Raw genomic sequence first — 22,437 nt, forward strand, 5'->3', positions numbered from 1 at the left:
GAAGATTTATAGGTTTTTCAGAAGTTCTAGGTATCCACCAGATTATCCACCTCATTTAGATAATGTGAGAACATAACCCAACGATCCATCTCAGCCAGTACCTCAGGAAACTAAGAGGGCAGCTTTGGTTCCCTGTGAGGCCAACTGCTCCATCCCTGGGAATCCCAAGGGAGCTTGGCAAATCAAAAGCACACCTCCTGACTAGGTTTGCCAACACTGTTTCGGAACTAACTGGGATAAACTCATGGCAAGAGAAGCCGGTAATAAGAGAAGGGTTTGGAAAAAAGGGAGAATTTTATTTCCGTGCCGGCAACCAGAGGAGGTGGCAGGCTCCAGCCTTAACTGACGTCCCAGCCTGCAAGATGGACACCTGTAGTTTTATAGGGAGAGGTTCAGGAGGGTGTGTGCAAAAGAGCAGACAGGATGTGATCACAGTGGGTGGGTATGTGTAAAGCAAGTGATCGTGGCCCGGGGAGGGAATGTTTGGGATGTGGTCTTCGGCATTCTATTGCTGTCAGGACTTTGCTGGCCTGGCGGTTGCAATGTTCTGGTCACTGCAAAACATCTTCATCAGTGCCTCAAGAAAGTATAATAAGAAAGAAAAACAGTAGGTTTCAGAGCATGAGTTAGGTGGTCCTGTCTATTTCTGGTTTTATGTGTTGGGGTTTATAGTGCTCGCTGACAGCAGATTAAGAGTTCCTTTTCAGAGATTGCTGTCAGCTAAATGTATTTGGAAGGGGACAGGTATCTACCTGTTGACTAAGAGAGGATCAACAAGCAGATGATTTGAAATGTTACAGAAGAAGAAAATTAATTTTCTTACACTTTTTTCCATTTTTATCTTAAAATGACTCAGAATCTAGGATTACAATAGTACCCCTTGTCTGGGGGGACCCATTCCAACACCCCCAGTGGATGCCTGAAACCATGGATGGTACTGAAACCTGTATATACTATGCTTTTCCTATACATACATACCTGTGATAAAGTTTAGTTCCTAAATTAGACATAGTAAGAGGTGAACAACAACTAATGATAAAGTGAACAATTACAACAGTGTACTGTGATAAAAGTTAATGTGAACATGGTCTGTCTGAAAATTTCTTATTTTACGGTATTCATCCTTTTTGTGATGATGTGATGATAAAATGCCTGCGAGATGAATCAACATGTAGGCGTTGTGACACAATAGGCTGTTACTGATCTCCTGAAGATCTAACCAGAGGAAGAGCCTCTGCTTCTGGATCTGATGGAGGATAACCAAAGCTGGGGAAAGTGAAACCGTGGGCCTGGGGATCTGCTGTACTGAACTGTAAAACTTTATACTGGCCTGCCATGTTAAACCTCAGAATGAAACGCTGCGGGAAATAGGGGGGAAAATTAAGTTTGTGCTGACCTAAAATGGAGGTTTTAAAAAATATTACATACCCCCAGTCATTTTAACCTCTTACCTTGTGATAATGAGTGGGTTTTTTTGTATCATTACCTTCCTCTTTTTTTTTTTAAAGATTATGGATTTCAAAGTGTTTCATATTGCACTGTTCCTAGTCAAGAGTGCTATAGTAAGTAGATAACAGAAACCAAAAGATCTACCAATTCCAGTTAGCTTCTTTTAGGTCGACTCCAGAAAAGGATCCTATGTAGTTGTTCTGATTAAAAAATTCTATCTCATGAAACATTAAGTAAAAAGACCAAGTTTTTTTTTTCTTAACTTACTGAAACATGAAGTCTCATCATTCACTCTGTATATTTACCTTTCAATAGGTGTGTAACCAAACAGAATAAAGGAAATATGACACTAGTGTATCAGTGTTTTACAAATGCACAGGCATAAATTTGAATTTAAATGAAAGTCACATTCAACCTGATTCTGGTTTTAAAACAAACAAAACTGCTGTCATAGTAAAGTATTATATATGATACCATAGCTTTTGTTACCAAAGCTAATAATTTGGTGGAATGTTGCCTATGGAAACATAAACAGGTACACATGGAACATCATAAATCATTTAAAATTCTTGTTTTTGTTTTTTAATGTTTATTTTGAGAGAGAGCACTCAGAAGGGGGGGTAGAGAAAAAGAATCCCAAGCAGACTCCAGCAGTGCAGAGCCCAACTGGGGGCTCAATCTCATAACCGTGAGGTCATGACCTGAGCTGAAATCAAGAGTCAGTCACTTAACCAACTGAGCCACCAAGACACCCATCATTTAAAATTCTATAAAAATTGACTAAGTCAGCACCTAGATAAAGGGTGTAACAGTGACTCTTATTCCTAAAAATATAAAACAATGTAATCAAAGTCTTTATCAACTAATCTGGGATGACTGAGAAAAGCAATTACTCATAACAGAAAAATAGACTCCTCAAGAAGCTTCTTTTATAAAGAACCTTGTGAGGGAGGAAATCTTTGTACCAGTGAGTCACTCCCCATTCTCTGCCTTCTCTTCCCCTACTCCAGGCCCCCTGGAAACCACCTCTTCCTTCCCCTCTCTCCTCCCTTCTCTTTGTATCTGGATTTGCCTATTCTGGAGATTTCCTATACATTGATTCATGCAATATGTGGCCTTTTCTGTCTGGCTTCTTTCACTTAATGTTTTCGAGGTTCATCCACATTGTGGCAGGCATCCATACCTCACTCTTTTCATGGTTGAACTCTGTCCTGTGGATGTGGTGTATTTTGTTTATCTGTTCATCAGTTGAATGAGATTTGGGTTGTTTCTACTTTGGGACAGTTAACGAATACTGCTGTGAATGTTACCGAATGTTACCGTCCAAATTTTTGCATAGATACAGGTTTTCATTTCTGCTGGGTTTTGCTGAGTCATGTGGTAACGGTTGAAACTTTTGACAAACTCCCAGACTATTTTTCCAAAGTGGCTGCAGCATTTTGCTTTCCAGCAGCAATGTTTGAGGTTTCTCCACATCCTCACCAATACTTGTAGTTACCTGTTGTGTTTTTTTTTTTTATTGTAGCCATCCTGATAAGCATGAAGTGCTATCTTACTGTGGTTTGATTTGCATCTACTTAGTGACTAATGATGTTGAACATCTTTTCATGTTCTAAGTGGCCATTTGTATGTCTAATTTTTTTGCTCATTATTTCATTGGTTTATTTTTCCTCTTTAAAGTTGTTTATATATTCTGGATAGCTAGATTCTTATCAAATATATGATTTAAAAATAATTTTCTTCCATTTTGTGAGTTGTCTTATTACTTTGGGGGGGGGTTCACTTAATAGTGCCCTTTGCGCTAAAGTTTTTGATTTTGATGAAGTCCAATTTATTTTTTTCTTATGCTTCAGGTGTTGTATCTAGGAAACCATTATTCCATGATCATGATGATTTATACCTTTATTTTCTTCAGAGTTTTATAGTTTTAAATATTGAATCCATTAGAGTTAATTTTTATGTATGATGTGAAATAGAGATCCAAATTCATTCTTTTGCAGGTGAATATCCAGCAGTCATAGCAGTTGAAAAGATTATTCTTTCCCTCATTGAATAGTCTTGGCACCTTTTTCAAAAATCAGTTGGGGGTTGCATGGCTGGATTAGTCAGTAGAGTATGAGACTCTTAGTAATCTCAGGGTCTTCCAATCCATGACATGGATGTTTTTCCATTTATTTAGATCCTCTTTAATTTCTTTGAGTGTTTTATAGCTTCAATGTACAAGTTATACACTTAACCTTATTATATGTATTTCTAAGTATTCTTTTTGATATTATTGTAAATGGAATTGTTTTCTTTAATTTCAATTTTCAGATTGTTTTTTGCTAGTATGGGATTACAACTCCTTTTTTTTTTAATATCTTATATCTTGCAAACTTGCTTAACTCATTTTTCACCCCTAATAGTTTTTTTGTGTAGTCTTTAGGATTTTTTTTTTTTTTTACATAAGATCATGTCATCTGCAAATAGAAATAGTTTTACTTCTTTTCCTGCTTGGATGCCTTTTATTTCTTTTTCTTGCCGAATTGCCCCTGACTAGAACTTCCAGTACATTGCTGAATAGAAATGGTGAGAATGGACATCCTTGTCTTGTTCCTTATCTTCGGGGAAAATTCGCACTATTTTCACCATGAAGTATGATGTTGGCTTTGGGTGTTTGTTTTAAGTAGGCTCCACACCCATGTGGGGCTTGAACTCACAACCCTGAGATCAAGAATCCCGTGCCCTAATGACTGAGCCAGCCAGGCACCCCAGCTTTGGGTATTTTGTGGATGCCCTATATCAAGTTGAGGAAGTTATAACGTTTCTATTCCTAGTTTTTAATCATGAGAGGCATTCTGCATCTATTGAGATAATCACATGGAGTTTTCCCCTCCATTTATTCTGTTAATATGCTGTATTACATGATTGATTTTCCTATGTTGGATCAAACTTATATTCCTGGGATAAATCCTGCTTGCTCATCATGTATATATAATCCTTTTTATATGCTTCTGGATTTGATTTGCTAGCATTTTGTTGAGGATTTGTGTGTCTGTGTCATAAGGTATATTCATATCATAATTTTGGTAAGTATTGCCCACTTTCCAAAATTAAATCATGTTTCTTTGAAATTAACGTTGTTCTAACAGAATAATGGTCTCTTAGAAATTATTTTTCTTGGGGCGCCTGGGTGGCTCAGCTGGTTAAGCATCCAACTTCGGCTCAGGCCATGATCTCACAGTTCATGAGTTCGAGCCCTGCAATCGGGCTCTGCTGACAGCTCAGAGCCTGAAGCCTGCTTCAGATTCTGTGTCTCCCTCTCTCTCTCTGCTCCTCTCCCTGGCTCAGGCTCTGTCTCTTTCTCAAAAACAAATAAAACATTTAAAAAAATTTTTAAAAGGGGGCGCCTGAGTGGCTCGGTCAGTTAAGTATCTGACTTCAGCTCAAGTCATGATCTCACGGTCCATGGATTCAAGCCCCACATCGGGCTTTCTGTTGTCAGTGCAGAGCCTGGAGCCTGGTTCAGATTCTGTGTCTCCCTCTCTTCTCTGCTCTTCCCCTGCCCTCTCTCTCTCAAAAATAAATAGATGTTTAAAAAAATAATATTAATATTTAATATTAATATTTTAAAAAGAAATTATTTTTCTTCTTCAAGTACTTATAAGATTCTCTGAAGGGCAGAGCCAAGCCCAGCCTTCCACAACACATCTTGCTTAATGCCTGTCTGGCAAAGCAGCTGCAAAGAAGCTGGGATTCAGCATTTTCATCTAGCAAATTGTTCGTGAGCACTTCTATCAAGAATAGTTTCTCAGGACACTTGGGTGGCTCAGTCATACAGGCATCCGACTCTTGATTTCGGCTCAGGTCATGATCTCACAGTAGGTTCAAGCTCCACACGGGGTTCTGTGCTGACAGCATGAGCCTGCTTGGGATTTTCTGTCTCCTCTCTCTGCCCCTCCCCTGCTCATGCTCAGTCTCACAAAACAAAACAACCAGCCTTAAAAAAAAAAAAAAAAAAAAAAGTTTCTCTGCTTCAGCTCTATTTGGAGCTGGGTTAATTCATTGTAGGGGACTATCCTGTGTATTGTAAGATGGTTGACAGCATCTCTGACTTCTTCTCACTAACTGGCAATGTCATCCACCTCCATCACTGCCCCTTCCCCCAAGTTGTGACAAACAAAACTGTCTCCAGACATTGCCAAAAGTCCCCTGGTGAATAAAATTGTCCTCCGTTAAGAAACACTGATCTAAAAACTGATAAATGTGAATTTTCTATTACTATCCAATAAAATTATCTCTAATTTTGAATTCAGATCTTCACTGTATATTTTGCTTTGGATCTACCTTTGTCTCCGTCTGTGTCCTCACATGTTGATGACTCTCAAATCTGTATCTTTAGCCTTGTTTCCTCTCTGGATTTCCAGACGCTTTTTACAGCTGCCTGCCTCTGTTCTGCAGGCATCTTGAATTTGGTGTGTACAAAACGAGTCTCATTGTCTTCTCTCCCGCAAACTGCTCTTCTTCCTTTATTCTTGGTCTCCCAGGTCAGGATCCTACCAGTTAGTCACTTACTGGTTCCTCACTCCTCTGTCTCCACCTGTCACATGAAATTCACCTGAGTCTGTCTAAATTCAAGATCCTCTGTTCCAAGTGTCACTTCCATAGCCGGTGAGTTCATCTCATCTGGTTTGCTGCAGCAGTCCTTAACTTCCAGCTTATTCTCTGTGCTGCCTGTATAGTGCCCTTTCCAACATGGATGTCTAATCATAGCAGAGGCCTCATGGGCTGGCCCTGCCTGCCTTTCCAGCCTCATCCCTCAACCACTTGTACTTTAGGCTCTGGCCATAGCAAACTGCTTGCTGCAGGCCCCTCACCCCCTTGCCTGACACTCCAACCACAACTCAGACTCTCTCTCCCCTCTAGCCCTTCCACTCAGAGCAATGACTCTCTTCTTTTTTGCTACACCTGGAGAGACCTGAGTCTTCACTTACGAGGTACTGCGGGAACCGGTTCATACATCTACGTCCCTAGTGATCAACTAGTGTCTTGAGAATGGAAACCACAGTTTATTTCTCTCTGCCTGCTCCCCAGGGCTCAGTGGGTTCTCTGTAAATCTGTGTTGAATAGCAAATGAAAGTGCCTAGAGCAGAAAGAGGCTACCTGGGATTTTAAAGTAGCTGCAGGGTTGTTTTGGTGTTTCAGTGAACATTTACTGAGAACCAACTAGGTCATGGGTGCTAGGAACAGAGGAAGGAACAAGGCAGGATCTTTGCTTAGAAAATTCACATCACATTTAACATGAGATGGGAGTACAAAGTTTGGTACAGAGTGATAAGGACAAGTGTAATGCATAAAGTGGATGCTGAGAGTGAACTAGATCTGTATTCGGGAAGACTCTCCCCACCCCTGAAATAGGCTTCTTAAAATTACAAAAAGATCCCTTTTCACCATACCCTAATCCTTTCTGTGTTTAGTCTACTTCTATTTGTTGTGACTTTTTAAAATGACTTTGGCTTGGGGCCCCTGGGTGGCTCAGTCAGTTAAGCATCCAACTCTTGATTTCAGCTCAGGTCATCATCTCACAGTTTGTGAGATCGAGCCCAGCGTTGGGTGCCATGCTGACAGTGTGGAGCCTGCTTGGGATTCTCACTCTTTCTCTCTCTCTCTCTCTGCCCTTTCCTCCCCCCCCCCCAAAATAAATAAATGAACTTGAAAAAAATAAAATGACTTTGGCTTGATGTTGCTTATCAGATTGGTTGATGTTGTCAGCCTCTCATTCTGTTGCAGAACCTGAACCTGTGTTTGTGTGAGGTGATGGTGTAGAAATATTCCAAAATCAGCACTCACTAGTTATTATTTACCGTGTCCTCGTCATTTTGTGCCCTTCTTTTGAGAATAAGGTTGCAGGTAGGCCATGCTCCTACCTCCTGATCTGAAGCCTTTGACTTAACCATTACTGTGTTCTTCACTGGAGTCATGCATTATTTCATAATTAAAGCAAACTGGGGTCATATGTATAGAATGTGCAGTCTACAGAAATTTTTATCCTTTTATGTCAGTATGGCATCTTTTTCTTCTCTTTTTTTTTTTTAATGTTTATTTTTGAGAGAGAAAGAAGAGAGAGTGTGAGCAGGGGAAGGGCAGAGAGAGGGAGACAGAATCTGAAGCAGCTCCAGACTCTGAGCTGTCAGCAAGAGCCCAACTTGGGACTCAAACTCATGAACCGCGAGCGAGATCATGACCTGAGCCAAAGTTGAATGCTTAACCAACTGAACCACCCAGGCGCCCCTCTTCTCATCAATTTTTTTAACACTAGTCCTACCTATTTCCCTTTGTCTGCACAGTGCCTCTTAGCTTGTAACTTAACTAGTTAGTAAATACAACTTTATTCTTAAATGAAGATTAGGAAAATTGATCCTTAGGGAGACCCATATGTGTGGTGTCCAGGAGCCATGAAAATGGGTTGCTTAGGAAGATGAATAAAGTTGTTACACTGTTGAACAGAGGTGAAGGCGGCGGTAGTGGTATTATTTACAGAGAAGGGAAAAAGGGATAGGTAAAAGCAGAGGGGGAGCTAGGGAGAGGTGGTGGTGGAGGAAGTGGATGCTCAGGAGGGATGTTAGGGCTTGGAGATGAATCTGTGTTGGCAGGTGAGATGGTAGAAGTATGAAAAGAAGTGGATCTAGGACAGAACAGTAGAAAACGCACTTATGGGGAAACCAGAAAAGGCTGAATTTGACAAAAGGAAAACGAAGAGAAAGATATTCCAGAAGCCAAAGAAAGAGTGAAGCTTTATGGCATCACATGTGGTAGGAATGGACTAAAAAGAGACCACTGGCTTTGGCAAGTAGGACCTCACGGGAGCGTTTCGGCAGAAAGGTGAGGGAGGCGGCCTGACTGTAGGGGGCTGAGGAATGACTGGGAAACCAACAGGTGGGATGTGTGCACATAGACCACGTGCTCAGAATACTCCTCTTCCTTTTGGGTCGAGAGGGAGCGCATACAAATGAAAAACCTGGCCGTGTTCGTAAGCCGAGAGAAGGACGGGAAATTGATGGAACATGCGTGGGAACGGGTGGCTGCAGAGTCTGAGGAATGTGAGCATCAGCCAGGTGGCGTGGGTTTGCCAGGAAGAGGCCCAGGGACTCCTGTTTCTCCAAGACCAGAGAGAAAACCGTTAGAAGTATGAAAGGCAGATGTTTGTGGAAGGAAGGGAGAGAAGTTGGGGTGTTCGTTCCTGGCCACATCTCTCTTCTCTGTGAGGCAGGGACCTATGCTAGCAAGTAGGGGCCGGAAGAAAGTGGGAAGAGTGTGAGGACAGTGGCAACACCCTGCGTTGTCGAGAGTGACTCCAACTAGGTTAATTCATACTGTCCCAGCAGAGGATGACAATTTAAGACAAAATAAGACATTTATGATGACTCCACATCCGCAGGGCTACAGACTTTGCTTCACTAGTGCTCCATTCTGACACAGGACTGGAGAGCGTCTGGTGAAAGTAATCCGGGTTATGGGATGACCCAGTGGGGGAGGCAGACTGACTGTCTGAAGCAAGCAAACTGAGGACTTTGTTATAGAATTCACAAAATGTTTGCGTAAGTACTAGACCAGAAGTCCAGACTTTTGGTGCTCTGATGCTAATAAGCATTCCCCACTCAGAAGTATAAGTTGGAAAATAGAGGCAAATAGATTTCTAGCCTATTCTTTGGCTGCATTCAGCCCTCGAAATGTTTTTCTAATTTTGTTATGGCATTTGAATATGGTTTTAAAGTATATTCAGTAAAAAAAAAAAAAAGTATTCGGCAAGATGTCATCATTGTCTCCCATGGGTTGGAGGTGGGGGGAGTCACCAGGTGTTGGAAAAGCATGAAACTCAGAGCAGCTGGTCCATGTACCACAGTTTGATCTTTTTAAGACCTCTCACTGTGATTCCCAGTGTTGAAACTTGTGATTCAAGTGCTGGTTTCAGGCTATATAAGATTTGAAAAAGTCACTTGAAATATGGCAATACATGTCATTAAGAAGTGTTTTTATTTCATTTTTATTTTTAAAAGTGCACGTGCACACCTGTCCCCTTAATAGCTAGCATACTTCAGGAAGTTAAAACCTTTATACAGCATGTTGAGAAGTCCCACACACTAGCTCTCCTTTAGTTATTTCACAGTTTTCCCTGCTCAGTGCTGGAATTGTGTAGGAGAAAGTGTTCACTGTCAACTGTTCTCTGTGAATAGGGATGTGTGTGGATTGAAAGAAAAATTATATGCCCTGGTGTTATCTGGTAAAGAAAAGAAAGAAGAATAACCTAAGAATTTCCATGCCAGCCTCAACTGCCATCTAAAGTAATTGTGAGAATCTGTCATCAGCTCACACCGTGACCCAGGGAACCAGAGGTTGGCAGATTGGCAGGCCAGGTGTTAACTGTGAGGTAGGAGACCTGTAGCCAAAGAAGTGGCTTCAGGAGCATGGGATTTTACCGGTATCTCCTATAACGGAGGCAGCCTTTATAGGCGAGGCTTGGTGTGTTAGCTCTGGTGAGAAACCATTTTGAGCCAGCCTTTTGCCTAGCTCTGAGCATGAAGGAACTATCAAGAAGCAAAAAGGTGCCTTGGGTGGTCAATTAAGTGTCAACTCTTGATATCAGCTCAGGTCATGATGCAGAGCCTGCTTGGGATTCTCTCTCCCTCTCTGTCTGCACCTCCCCTCCTTGCTCACATGCACTCTCTCTCTTAAAACTAAACATTAAAAAAAAAAAAAAGGCAAACGGGCGCCCGGGTGGCTCAGTTGATTTAAGTGTCTGACTGTGGCTCATGTCATGATCTCACAGTTCGTGACTTCAGGCCCCGCGTCGGGCTCTGTGCTGACAGCTCCGAGCCTGAAGCCTGTTTCAGATTCTGTGTCTCCCTCTCTCTGCCCCTCCCCTGCTCTCACTCTTGTCTCTCTTTCTCAAAAATAAATAAAACATTAAAAAAATATTTTTGTTTAAAACAAACAGAAAAGTGCATACACACACATATTTGTGTGTAAACTTTCTTTTTTTTCTCTTTTAGGAGCAGAAATGCATAAAAACCACAGGCAGAATAGAAGACGTGTGCGAAGGGGCCACCAGCAGAACCCTTGGTTCAGACAACACGGTTCTGACGAGAGGCAAGTGCTGCTGCCCAGTGCCACCCCAGCACGTGCAGCCTGTCCGTGCACGGGAGTCACAGGGTTCTCATCAAAAGGCAGGGTCTGAGCCGGGGCCCACGTTCCCAGTGCCACTGCTGCAGGTCAGCCTGCCCACCACCGATTGAGTAGTTAGGAGATATGGCCGGACTCTTTTCTTCTGAGAGTGACCATGACCTCTGTACAGAGTATTAGCCAGAGGCTTAGAAGGAGACCTTAACAGATAGAGCTCGAGAGCTGTTTTTCTGTTTTGCAGCCTTTTTTTCTCTCTCTCTCTCTCTCTCCCTTTTTTTCTAGCCAATGAAAATAGCTTTCCGGAGACCTAATTTCATTTAGCCTAAGTCCTTAGAAAGGCTAAATATATAATATTGTATATAATAAACACAAAAAAGGTGTAAAGAATAATACAATGAACATCATGTACCCGCTACCTAGTTTAGAAAGTAAAACTTAGTCTGTACTCAAAGTCCCCAGCATAAAACATGTTCCATTCTCAACTTATTTTTCTTATGGCCAGAAGTCCTGTTGGCCTTGAGCTGTGGGGAGTGTCTTATCCTGCTGTAGGTGGGCATCTTGTTCTGGGACTAGACTGTGTTTCTTTCATGCAGAAATCTTTCCACAGCCCCCTTCTCACCAGAGAAAGCCTGCATGCCAATTTCAAAATTCTGCCGTACTTCAGACATCCTTCTAACCTGGACGGGTGTCTTAACTACAGGGTCAGAAGATGCCAGATACCAAGAAGCTTCTCTAGAACAGATTAACCTAAACAGTAATAAAAACCACCAAAGTGTTGTGGAAAGAACAAGGGCTTTGGAATCAGAAGGTCTAGGTTTGACACTCTGCTTTTTCCTTTGTGAATTTGGGCAAGTTACTTCACTCTGAGTCACCCTTGTACAAGAGAGCTAGTACAAGGTTTGCAATACTGTTATGTAAAGTCTCTGATGGGCTTCCTGCCTCTGAGCAGGCCCTTCATACATGGTGGGCCTCATTAGATGCAGGATAAAATCGGTGACTCTGAGCCAGAGTCCCAGACTTGACCCATATTGCGGAAAGATCAGGACGGTGCCCAGTGTTTGTATGTTTTGTAAGGAGAGCTATGGATATTTTGGGGGCCCCGGGCCTTCGCACAAGAGTCCAATGTGCAGCGAAATGTGATCTGTGCAAAAAGAGCACTACTCTTCCTGGCAGGTAGTGTGGAAACACGCCAGGCAGCCACCTTTTGGGCTCTGTATAGACAGAATGGAACAGCATTCCTTGGACTAGAAATGTGGACGTTTGTCATGATGCTTAATCCTTCTCTTGCGGCAGCCAGATGAGCTGCCTCAGAAAGGTCCGGGCCATAAAAAGGGAGACTAAATGATTTTCTCTGAAATGGCATAGTTAGAATTCACAGACAGAAGAGAAAGTTCTTTCATTCCTTCAGCCTAGTGATTCAGTTTGTATTCCTTTGAGGGATAGGCAGGAAGTTCTTGATTTTAAAGTGGATTTTGTCAGGATTCTAAAATTAGGTGTTTTGCTGTATCGTTACATCCTTCAGCCTGTAATTGCCACAGAAGCTGCTTGTAGTTTTGCAAATCAGGTGTTTAAACCATGGCTCTATCCCAGTATTAACTGAGCAAATCACCTCTGTGCCCTGAACCCCGGTTTCTCCATCTGTAAGCTTGTGTAGCCAGGTAAAATTTAAACCCTTTGTACTGCTGAATCCAATAAAGAATGAAATGCACCTGGCCTTGTAACTGCTGTTGAGCTGACAGATGAGCCCAGCTGGTAACATTCTCATTGGCAAAGATTTCTGTTCCCCTTTTCATTGGGAAATTTTGAAAAGATCTCACAAAATGCTCACATGAGGAGACAAGGAAAGGGAATTACTGTGACCCGTGTCCTGTTAAGGATGAGGAACCAAAACCTTGCCCTGACTTCTGTATATTTGTAGTAGGTAACACTGCTTTCCAGGAAAAGAGAGGTCAGAGCTCCCCAGGTAATCAGAAGAATCAGAGGGTTGAAATGAAGGCCATGGAACTGCCTTGACTGACCCCAGCAGGATCCCACAGTCAGAGAATGGGACTCAAGCTCCTCACTGCAAGTTACTGTGACTGTGTGTCAACAGGTGTAACACAGCGGCACAGCAAAGCCCACAGGATTCTGGCCGTGCCGACGATGACGAGGCCCCATCGACCTCATCTGGCACAGCTGGGAGTTCTTCCGCGCCAGGTGAGGCGTCTGCTGGGTGGTAGACCTCCTGTGTCCCTGCCTGTAGAAAAGATGAAACCTCACCCTGCCTCATCATCTGGTTCTGTTTTGGCTGCCCTTCTCAGCCATGTGTGTCTGCACTTGCATGTGGGTGAACTCCATGTGTGTCAACGACGCCCGTTCCCGGCTTGGAGGAAATTCTGGAGCAAATTAAAACACTGACTAAACATCCTGACTGTGTCAGGAATGGGGATTCTGAGGCAAACGGCTCCGCCAGTGCAGGACCGAAATGGGCGTTGGATGGGGAGTGACAATGTTAGCCCACCTCCCGCCCCTCAGAAAAGACAGGCATCTGTAAGGGGTGGTGTGGACAGATCACTGGGTTCCTTCATAGGTGGGTCAGTGCAGTGTTTAAGTGGATTTCATTTCTTTTTGACTAAAGATCTGCCAGGGTATTACTTTGACCCGGAAAAGAAGCGCTACTTCCGCTTGCTCCCCGGACATAACAATTGCAACCCCCTCACAAAGGAGAGCATCCGGCACAAGGAGATGGAAAGCAAAAGGCTCCAGCTGCTGGAGGAAGAAGACAAGCAGAAAAAGGTGGGCTCCACACTCGTGATGGCCACATCCATCCACTGCTGATAGGAGGTGCCGAGCAGATGCCTCTGTAACACTTAGCATGGTGCACTTGAGGGAATGTGACATCAACCTTCCACCATAGTAATCTGATGAAGTGAGTAAGAAGGCAAGAAATCTCCCACCCCCCTTTTCTTATCGGCAAAGTTTCATCAGTGATTCTCACATCTTGTCCTTTCTCAGAAGAATCTTGGGAAGTGGCATGAAATGGTTTCAGTAATTGTATATTTTAAATAGAAAACCGAGGGATGTGGTTTGGATATGAGGATTTCCTGCATCCCTTGTGGGGATTACATCCCAGCACATTTCAGTGGTTTATGGGGGCCCCGGGGTCACTAGTAGTCGAACAGAAAGCAGACCTGAGTGACCAGTGCCATTCTTGTGTTCACTAGTGGGGTGGCTTCATCTCCCCAGGCATAAATTGATGGGGAGTCTGGACTTGGGCACCAAACCAAATTCCTAGCTCACACGTTCTTTCTTGTGATGGACTTTTCCTCTTGCCAAGAAGAGGAGACCATTAGAACTTTATGCATATAGTTTCTGCCAACTTAGTATGCTTGCTTTTTCATTACATCCTGTGGAACTGAAAACATTCTCTATTATCCCATAACATAAAACTTCATTACTCTTCTCTTCTCTTTTAATTTAGAAAATAGCCAGGATGGGCTTTAATGCATCTTCATTGCTCCAAAAAAACAAGCTGGGTTTTCTCAATGCCACCAGTTATTGCCGGTAAGACAATGCCTCGTTGTTAAGTTTTCTTCATGAATATTCTTTTCCTATTTCTTATTTCCATGGTCCAAGAAGTCAGTCAGGATGGAGTACATAACCACTCTGTAAGGAGTCTTCACAGTTGGGAGAGGGGGGCTCAGCTCACAGCCTGCCTTCTGCTGCTAAAACCAGCCCTGAGTGAAGCATTCTCTCTGTAGAGCAAGGGAAGTGGCTCATGTAGGAAGCCAAAGAGAGAGGGGATCTAGGCAGAGAAACTGAGCAGAAATTTCTCAAGATGTTTCCTCTGTGTTACTTGAAATCATTTTTAGTGTAATAGGAGGCCCTATAGCTTCATTCCCATGCGATATCTGCTCCCTTCTCCTCTTCCAGCAAGTTGTCACCCAAAATAGAGCATTAAACAGATGTATGTGTTCTAAACTTTATATACTTGTAATGTCTGATATAATTCTAACTAAAACCCTGTGAGCTAGGTTGATATTTCCCCCAGTTTCCAGAAGAGACTGAGGCTTAGAGTTGATTGACTGGCTCAAGGTAAAGCTAGAAAGGGTGGAATTACCTGACTCCCAACATCTGAGCTCCTAACCCCTACATTCTGCTGTCTCCCTTCTGTGCACGGAACTCATGTTATGAAGAAACAACTTGAGTTTGAGTGCCTTATAGCACTTACCGTGGAACAAGGCCCCCTTCAGGGAAGGCCAGCCATGCAGGAGGTATCCACCAGGTCAGGTCGGGTATGCCTCTGAGAATTTCCCTCCTGAGAGGGAAAGGAATTAAAGGTCTAGGTAGAAATACCTCTGTTCACCCTAAAACATGCTTTGTTCTTAGTGGGGTTGCGGCCATGATGTGGAGAGAGAAGGGGGTCCATACCTGGTTCTTGCTAGCTGGGTGCTCTTTGGCCTGCTGTTTCTTGCATTTTTCAGGCAAATTCTTCTGTCTCAAGAAAGAGTTGTACTAGATGATCCAAGAAAGAGTTGTACGAGATGATCCAAAGACAGATTGGTCTAGTTCATCTCTCTTTGACCCTATGAATGGGCCACCCATTTCTTGGCCTTAGTTTTCCTAAGAGTTCTACAATTGAGGTTATTTAGGACCCTACTCAACTCCATTGCTGAGAATTACTTCGGAGGAGAAGTGGCTGACTAGGGGAGGCGGTCTCCAGGGTGTGGGCCAGGGCAGAGTCTCTGAGTCTGCTTCACGGGTGTCTCGTTACGACACCCATGCCCTCCCCGTCCCTCTTTCCCTCTGCAGTTTAGCTCATGAGCTGCGAGTGAGCTGCATGCAGAGGAAAAAGGTCCAGATTCAGAGCTCGGATCCCTCCGCTTTGGCAAGCGACCGATTTAACCTCATACTGGTGAGTGGGAGGGAGCGCCCTGCGGGTGCCAGAGGTATAGCTGCTGTCCCCGGACACTGCATGGCTTAACATTGGCTTTCATTGGGGCTAGCCGTGCGGAAGCCAGTGCCACAAAAGCAAGTGGTGTCCTCTTGGTTTTATGGTACTAACCAGTGCCTACTGGCTACCTGCTGGCAGGCGCTGAGCTGGCAGGGCAGGCTGTGCCGACCATCGTCACCCCCACTACAGCTCTTGTCATCTAATCTGAGAGCCTCAGCCCACCCCACACTGAGAACTGTCACAATGTAATTTTCCCTTTGGTGTGTTGTCTGCAAATTGAAAAGGTACACAGTGGACCGGGGGCTTCTAATCCTTTCTATACTGGGCATAATCTGGTGGTCAGACCTGGAGCACCAGTATCCTTTAGTAGCGACTATGTGTTATTCCCTTGCTTGCTGGCTCTGACCTCAGTGGCAGGGTCCTATAGGGTCTGTGCTCCTGGGCCTGCACGTCCAGCACAGCTCTGTCATGTCCTTTACAGGGAGCAGAGCATCTTCTCTGCTTTAGGTTAGACCTGGGCTGGAAGCCAAGGTTAAGGCCAGAGATTGCTGGAACCTAGGGTTCAGGGAAATGTTGGCAGAGGACCGAGAGTCCACTGCAAACAGAAGGCGATACACCACTGAGTTAGACCAGAAGCTTGAGACCACAGGAGATCATGGCCTGTCCTGTAAGCCCTGTCCTTCCTGGAGGCCAGGAGAAAGCTGAGAATTCGAGAAGGACACAAAATGAAAAACCTCAGCCTGGTGGTCTGCTGAAAGGACTGGAATCTGAAGCGACAGTGCTCACCCTTGAGGTCTTGCCCCAGGAGACCTCAACAGGAGAGCCCTTCTGCAAGGGGTATTCCAGGACTTGTGTTCTCTCCTGGCTTTACTCTCCCGTGTGTTTGGGGGCACAGTTTGACCTGAATCGCTGGAAAACTTTCTTGCAGTACTTTCCCCTCAGGAGCTCCTTCCCTGGGGTTCTTCCATAAAATTGGGTGGTGATGCCTGTGCTGTTGAGTATGGCCTGAGCCCCTGGTCCTCCTACTTCATCTCACACAAGGCTGGCACTAGTGCCCAGATCTTCCCAGTCACCCAGGGTTAGACGTGACTGGCTGGCTGTGTGACCAGAGTACTGGGAAGGGAGCTTTGCCACCCGGAGATCAGCTTTTCAGATCTGATTCCAGTCTCTGTCATGATTCTTCAGGAAACTGTGCTTTCCGAGTAAATTTGCAAAGTGAATACAGTTTCACCAACATCCAAACCCATGTATGTGTGTATGTTGTATTTATAAGTATACATAAAACACTTAAATATGTAGGGTTTTGCTTTGAAATAATTATTAACTACATTAAAAAATTTTTTTAATTTAATGTTTATTTTTGATAGAGAGGGAGACAGAGCGTGAGCAGGGGAGGGGCAGAGAGAGAGGGAGACACAGAATCAGAAGCAGGCTCCAGGCTCCGAGTTGTCAGCCCAGAGCCCAACGCAGGGCTCAAACTCACAAACCGTGAGATCATGACCTGAGCCAAAGTCAGACGCTTAACCGACTGAGCCACCCAGGTGCTCCTAAAAAATTTTTTTTAATGTTTACTTATTTTTGAGAGAGAGAGAGTACAAGCAGGGGAGTGGCAAAGAGAGAGGGAGACACAGAATCTGAAGCAATCTCTAGGCTCTGAGTTGTTGGTACAGAGCCCGATGCGGGGCTCGAACCCACAAACTGTGAGATCATGAACTGAGCTAAAGTTGGACGCTTAACCAACTGAGCCACCCAGGCCTGGCCCCTTTAATTTTTTTTAACATTTATTTGTTTTTGAGAGAGCAACGGAGTGCAAGGCGGGGAGAAGCAGAGAGAGAGACACAGAATCCAAAGCAGGCTCCAGGCCCCGAGCTGTCAGCACAGAGCCCAACGTGGGGCTCAAGCTCAGAACTGTGGGATCATGACCTGAGCCAAAGTTGTACACTTAACCGACCGAGCCACCTGGGCGCCCCGTAGTATTTTCTATTGTAATTTTTTCCTACAATGCAGTGGGTTTTTGTTTTTTGTTTTTTGTATCTCATTGAGGGGAAAAGTGCCCATGTAATGGGAATCCAGTTTTGTTTCCTCCTTTTACCCCTTCACAGTTGTAACTAGCATTTTCCACATCGTTGTATGGCTTTCATGATGGCTGCGTGTCACCATGTGGCTCTTCTGGATGGATGTAGGGACTCTGCCAAACCCAGTTCTGAGTGGAGTCACTGTGCCGACCTCATGCCTCTTGACAGTTCCCCCTCATCGCCTTCACCCCCACTCCTGGACTGCGAGATCAGATGCCTGTTAGCTTTGCCCAGTGACAGCTGGACTGAGTAGGTGCAAGTCAGGTTACCTCCATGCTCCCTCGTGGGTGGGAGCACTCACCAAGTGAAAATGCTCAGAGCATGGGATCTAAGACAGATGGCAGGTGGTCTTAGGCAGCTCACCTGGCTCAGCCTGGGAGGTCACCTATGGTCTCCTTTCCCCTCCAGGCCGATACCAACAGTGACCGGCTCTTCACAGTGAATGATGTCAAAGTCGGAGGCTCCAAGTATGGCATCATCAGCCTGCGTGGTCTGAAGACCCCCTCGCTCAAGGTGCATATGCACGAAAACCTCTACTTCACCAACCGGAAGGTACGTTGCCTTTCCCATTAGCCTCGCGACCCCCTTTGCCTTGGATGCAGGGGGCCTGCAGTAGTTGGCCCAATTTAGAGTAGAGGAGAGAACCTTGGGTACCTCATTTTACCAAGAGAAAATGGAGTTTTAGATCTTGATAACCTATAAGGGAAGAAAAGGGCCTCAGGAGTTTCTTCTCTTAGAAGAGAAATAACTGTCAATAGTTGGGAGAAGGCATGAAACCTCTTTAGGCTTGAGAGGCTTCTTTAACTGCTTATACAGACCTTCCCTCCAGAGGATCGAGGTGACCCGAAGGAGCCTGTGCCAGGCACCGAGTTCCTGGGCAGTGGGCTGTTGTTATCTTTGTGGATAGTCCTCCAGTGCATCAGTCACTCAGCCAGTCTGTGGCCTACCCAGAAGTTACATAAATAAAAAGAGGTTACATAAATAGAATATACATAAAGATGAGGTTACATAAATATAATACAGCACAGCTTGCCGTCTAGGGAGCAACCTTTAAATTGCACTTGGGTGATGGCTGCATGTGTAAAAAGCTGTGTGACATTCTATTCATTTGGGACATGAGCCACAAGATGGATACAGGTTGAAAATGGTTTCTGAATGAAACGAAATACAGTATGCCTTTCAGAGTTGGGTTTTGTCCCCTTCTGTTGCCGAGAACCCGTCCCCAAACCAGAAAGTTACTAGATGTCTCACTGTGAGGTCCATGCTGACGACAAAGGACCAAAGCCTGGGGGTTACTTCCTCCCTGTTCCTCTCAAGGCGCTACATGGTGGAGCAGGGAACTTCCCTGTTCTGACGCTTGTTCCAGCGTCTTTAAAAGGAGTGAGACCTGAAGAAAGAAGCCCCATGTCTGTATCCCTACTAGTTATTCCATAGGCAGGCATTGTCTATTTCTCTCCATGAGTTGGCAGTCAAACCAGTCTTTCTGTCTTGCTGTGTGTTTCCTCACCAGGTGAACTCTGTGTGCTGGGCCTCGCTGAATCACTTGGATTCCCACATTCTGTATCTTTTGGCAGACGAAGAGGTTTGGTGGGCAGGCCAGGCCCTGATGAGGAGCTGAGTGTCTGTGGGGTTTGTGAGGTGGTCCTAGGGGCCAGAGGTCTGCACCATTTTGTGTGCACATCTCACCCTTTAGGAAGGAGCATTGCAGCTAGGTAGAGAACAAAGATTCCCATGGAGCACAGAGAAGTAGTCGAGGTCCCAGGGTGACATTGATGTCACTATGTGCCATCACTGTTAAGATCTGTAAAAGAACTGGGGCGCCTGAGTGGCTCAGTCAGTTGAGCGTCCGACTTCGGCTCAGGTCATGATCTCGTGGTTCGTGAGTTCGAGCCCCACATCAGGCTCTGTGCTGACAGCTCGGAACCTGGAGCCTGCTTCAGATTCTGTGTCTCCCTCTCTCTCTGCCCCTCCCCTGTTCACACTCTGTCTCTCTCTCCTTCAAAAATAAATAAACATTAAAAAGAAAAAAAGATCTGTAAAAGAATAGTAAAGCCTTAGGCAGAAACCCCACATCCTCCTGAGGTGAAGGAGGAGGAACTCAGAGCTGCAGTGGTTTGAGGGTGGGCTGGACCCCTTGCGGGGGGGAGGCTGAGGGCGTACATCAGTAAAAGGGATTCCTTTGGCATTGGACATGAGTGTGTGGGCTCTGTGCCTGAGGTCCCTGCCAGACACGGCCTTCTTTAGAGCCCTCTTCCTGTAGCCTCTTCCCTCTCAGAGAGCGATCAGGGTTCTTCTACTAGGAGCACTGGAGTGTAGTTTCAGGCTAGCTAGACCCTTCCCCTGGAGTCCCTGAGGGCTCTTGATGCACAAGACACCTGTCTGTCTCGTGCTTCTGAGAGTAATATTGTTTGAGCCAGAGCCACACATTCATATGTCTTGTCCTTGGTTCATTTCCATAATAAATGAGTTCTTGAAACTATGTGACCACTCATTGTACCTAACACCTATTTCATGAGTTGTCACGAGGCTAATATTAGTTAATGTCTATGAATGCACTTAGCACAGTGCTTGTCACATCATGGGTCCTCAACAAATAATGGTTTCAAAAAATTGGAACCTGTTGGGGTTTTTTAATTTGTTCTATGGCACTCTGTCTCTCTTTTTTTATTTTTATTTATTTTGAGAGAGAGAGAGAGAGTGTGTGAGTGGGGAAGGGACAGAGAGAAAGAGAATCCCAAGTAGGCTCTGTGCTGTTAGTGCAGAGCCACACGCAGGGCTCAAACTCACAAACCGTGAGATCATGACCTGAGCTGAAATCAAGAGTGAGATGCTTAACTGACCGAGCCACCTAGGCACCCCCATGGCACTCTGTTTTTAAAACATTTTATTTTATTTTATTTTGAAACACTCTATTTTAAAAACACAGATTCAGGTTATACATTTTATATAAGACACACAAAATTGTGTGTGTTCTGTAAATTGAAAATTCTATGTGGCTTTCATTTGGTGCGATTCTGTGGAAGGATAAGGCCACCTGTTACTGTGATGTTACAAGAGGACAGAAGAGACCAAGTCTTAAAGGAGAGAAACAACCTTGCTCTCATTTCTGATCTTAAAACAGGATAACATTTTCCCATGTTTCTCTCCTTAGGCTAAGGAGAGGATAAAAATCCATATAATTGGTTTTAAAGATACGGTCTGTGGTAGCTTCATCAGCTACTTGCCCTCTGGTGATCATTTCAGGTAGTCTTCAGGCTTCTGTGCACCCGCTGCTTCTGCTGAGGGTCCTGGAACTCATTTAGACCTGTCCTCTGCATTTTACCCCCCAAAGAACGGTGGGAGGTTCGATCGAAGTTGTACTTAACTGGGCTTTTCAATAACCTGTGGCCTATTAAAGGGTTAAATCTAATACTGACCCCCTTAGTATCCTATAGGGTTTAAGGGTAACCTGGGTCTTAGTCCTAGTAACTGAAAGTGCATCTGGGTAGGGACTCCCTCCCCGCATCCTCACCCTCCAAACCCAGAAGGAAAAGAGGTTTCTTTAGGAAGGGCTAAAGAACCCTGGGCTGCCCAGCTCCAGTGTTATTATTTATGGCTTCAGCACTCTCCATACTGCTGTATTTAACATGAGGCTTACCACCCAAGGCAGTGTGATGTGTACACATCACACATTCAGATGATCAGCAATGTTGCTTGATTGCTTTGCAGGTATTTACATTTTTCACTGAGGTATGTGTTCATTCCTCCAAAATCTGTTGAGTTTATATGCAATCCCTGTGCAAGGTGCTAGAAATGGCAGCGCAGCAGGTGCTCAGTCTGTATAGTGAGTCCGTGGGGCAATTGGATGCAAGCGGGAGAAAGGGATTAGGGTGGCCTTCCTGGAGGTGATCCCATACAGAAAGGAGGGGACAGAGCTCACAGCAGAAGGAAGAAGCAGAAGGGAGCTTGCACATTGCATAGCAGTAAGTGGTCTGATGTCTGAAGTCTCTGGCAAGGTGGGGCCCTGGCTGCTGGAATGTTCTAGAAGATTGTGGCCATGGAGGTATTTCTTACAAAGTAGTGTGGGCAAGAGACTGGCAATGGTGAGACCTCAGGCAGAGAGCTGCTGCAAGACCGAGGGCAGGGGAGAGGGTGGGATGGATGAGCAGGAGTGGAGGAGAGGCATGCGTCCAAGAGGCTTAGGATCTAGGCCAGGGAATGGAGGTGGAAGAGAAGGTCTGAGGAGGGAACTCCGAGAGGGCGGTTGTGGAGGCCACAAAGGAGCGTGTGGTTGGAAAGTGTCGTGGGCCACAGGCAAGACTGGAAAGTGTTGATGGGAGTGAGAAACAGTTCGCTGGAGACCTTGGGGAGAACACCTGATTGGAAGAGGAGTGTCAGACCTGGGTTTCAATGAGCTGAAGAGTGACAGGAGGGCAAGGAGGTAGAGAAACAGACTCCTGTTGAGAGAATTCTGCCTGTGAAGGGAGAGGAGCCAGAGCAGTCGGAAGACAGATGGCCCGGTAGACATGCGGAGGCAGTTCAAAGGAAAGGAAACCCAAATGGCTGTGATCTGATGGATCAGCACATCCAGTTGTAGCCCAGGAAACTCAAGTTAAAATGAGATGTCACTTTATACCCGTTCAGATGAGCAAAAGTTTTAAAAGTCTGATAGTGCCCAGTTCGGCAGATGGGGGAAACTGCTGGTGTAAGTAAATTGATAAGACCCTTTAAGTTGCAACCCCTTGTGACCCCACAGTTCCGCACTGGGTTTAGACACTAGAGCCTGTTTGCAAACTGCAAGTCGTGACCTCTGCCGTTTGTGAGCAGCACTTTTTTTTTTTT

At 44.8% G+C, this 22,437-nt stretch overlaps 1 protein-coding gene across 5 annotated transcripts in view; it reads left to right on the forward strand.

The window, feature by feature from the left end:
- The window catches only part of DCAF4 (DDB1 and CUL4 associated factor 4), a 31,646-nt gene that overhangs the window by 2,354 nt on the left and 6,855 nt on the right, over window positions 1-22,437 (forward strand). For 3 of the 5 annotated variants that reach the window (XM_027066083.2, XM_027066082.2, XM_053224660.1), the window contains 7 exons: window positions 10,479-10,575; window positions 12,701-12,804; window positions 13,226-13,383; window positions 14,069-14,151; window positions 15,400-15,502; window positions 18,025-18,168; window positions 19,127-19,176. In XM_027066083.2, coding sequence (XP_026921884.1) covers window positions 10,487-10,575; window positions 12,701-12,804; window positions 13,226-13,383; window positions 14,069-14,151; window positions 15,400-15,502; window positions 18,025-18,168; window positions 19,127-19,176 — 731 coding nt within the window. In that variant the 5' untranslated portion in view covers window positions 10,479-10,486. Of the gene's footprint in view, window positions 1-5,086; window positions 5,213-10,478; window positions 10,576-12,700; window positions 12,805-13,225; window positions 13,384-14,068; window positions 14,152-15,399; window positions 15,503-18,024; window positions 18,169-19,126; window positions 19,177-22,437 lie in introns of those variants that run through there. The other 2 variants (XM_027066085.2, XM_053224661.1) reach the window with 2 other exon arrangements.

This window comes from Acinonyx jubatus, chromosome B3, assembly GCF_027475565.1.
Source record: "Acinonyx jubatus isolate Ajub_Pintada_27869175 chromosome B3, VMU_Ajub_asm_v1.0, whole genome shotgun sequence".
Taxonomy (NCBI): Eukaryota; Metazoa; Chordata; class Mammalia; order Carnivora; family Felidae; genus Acinonyx; species Acinonyx jubatus.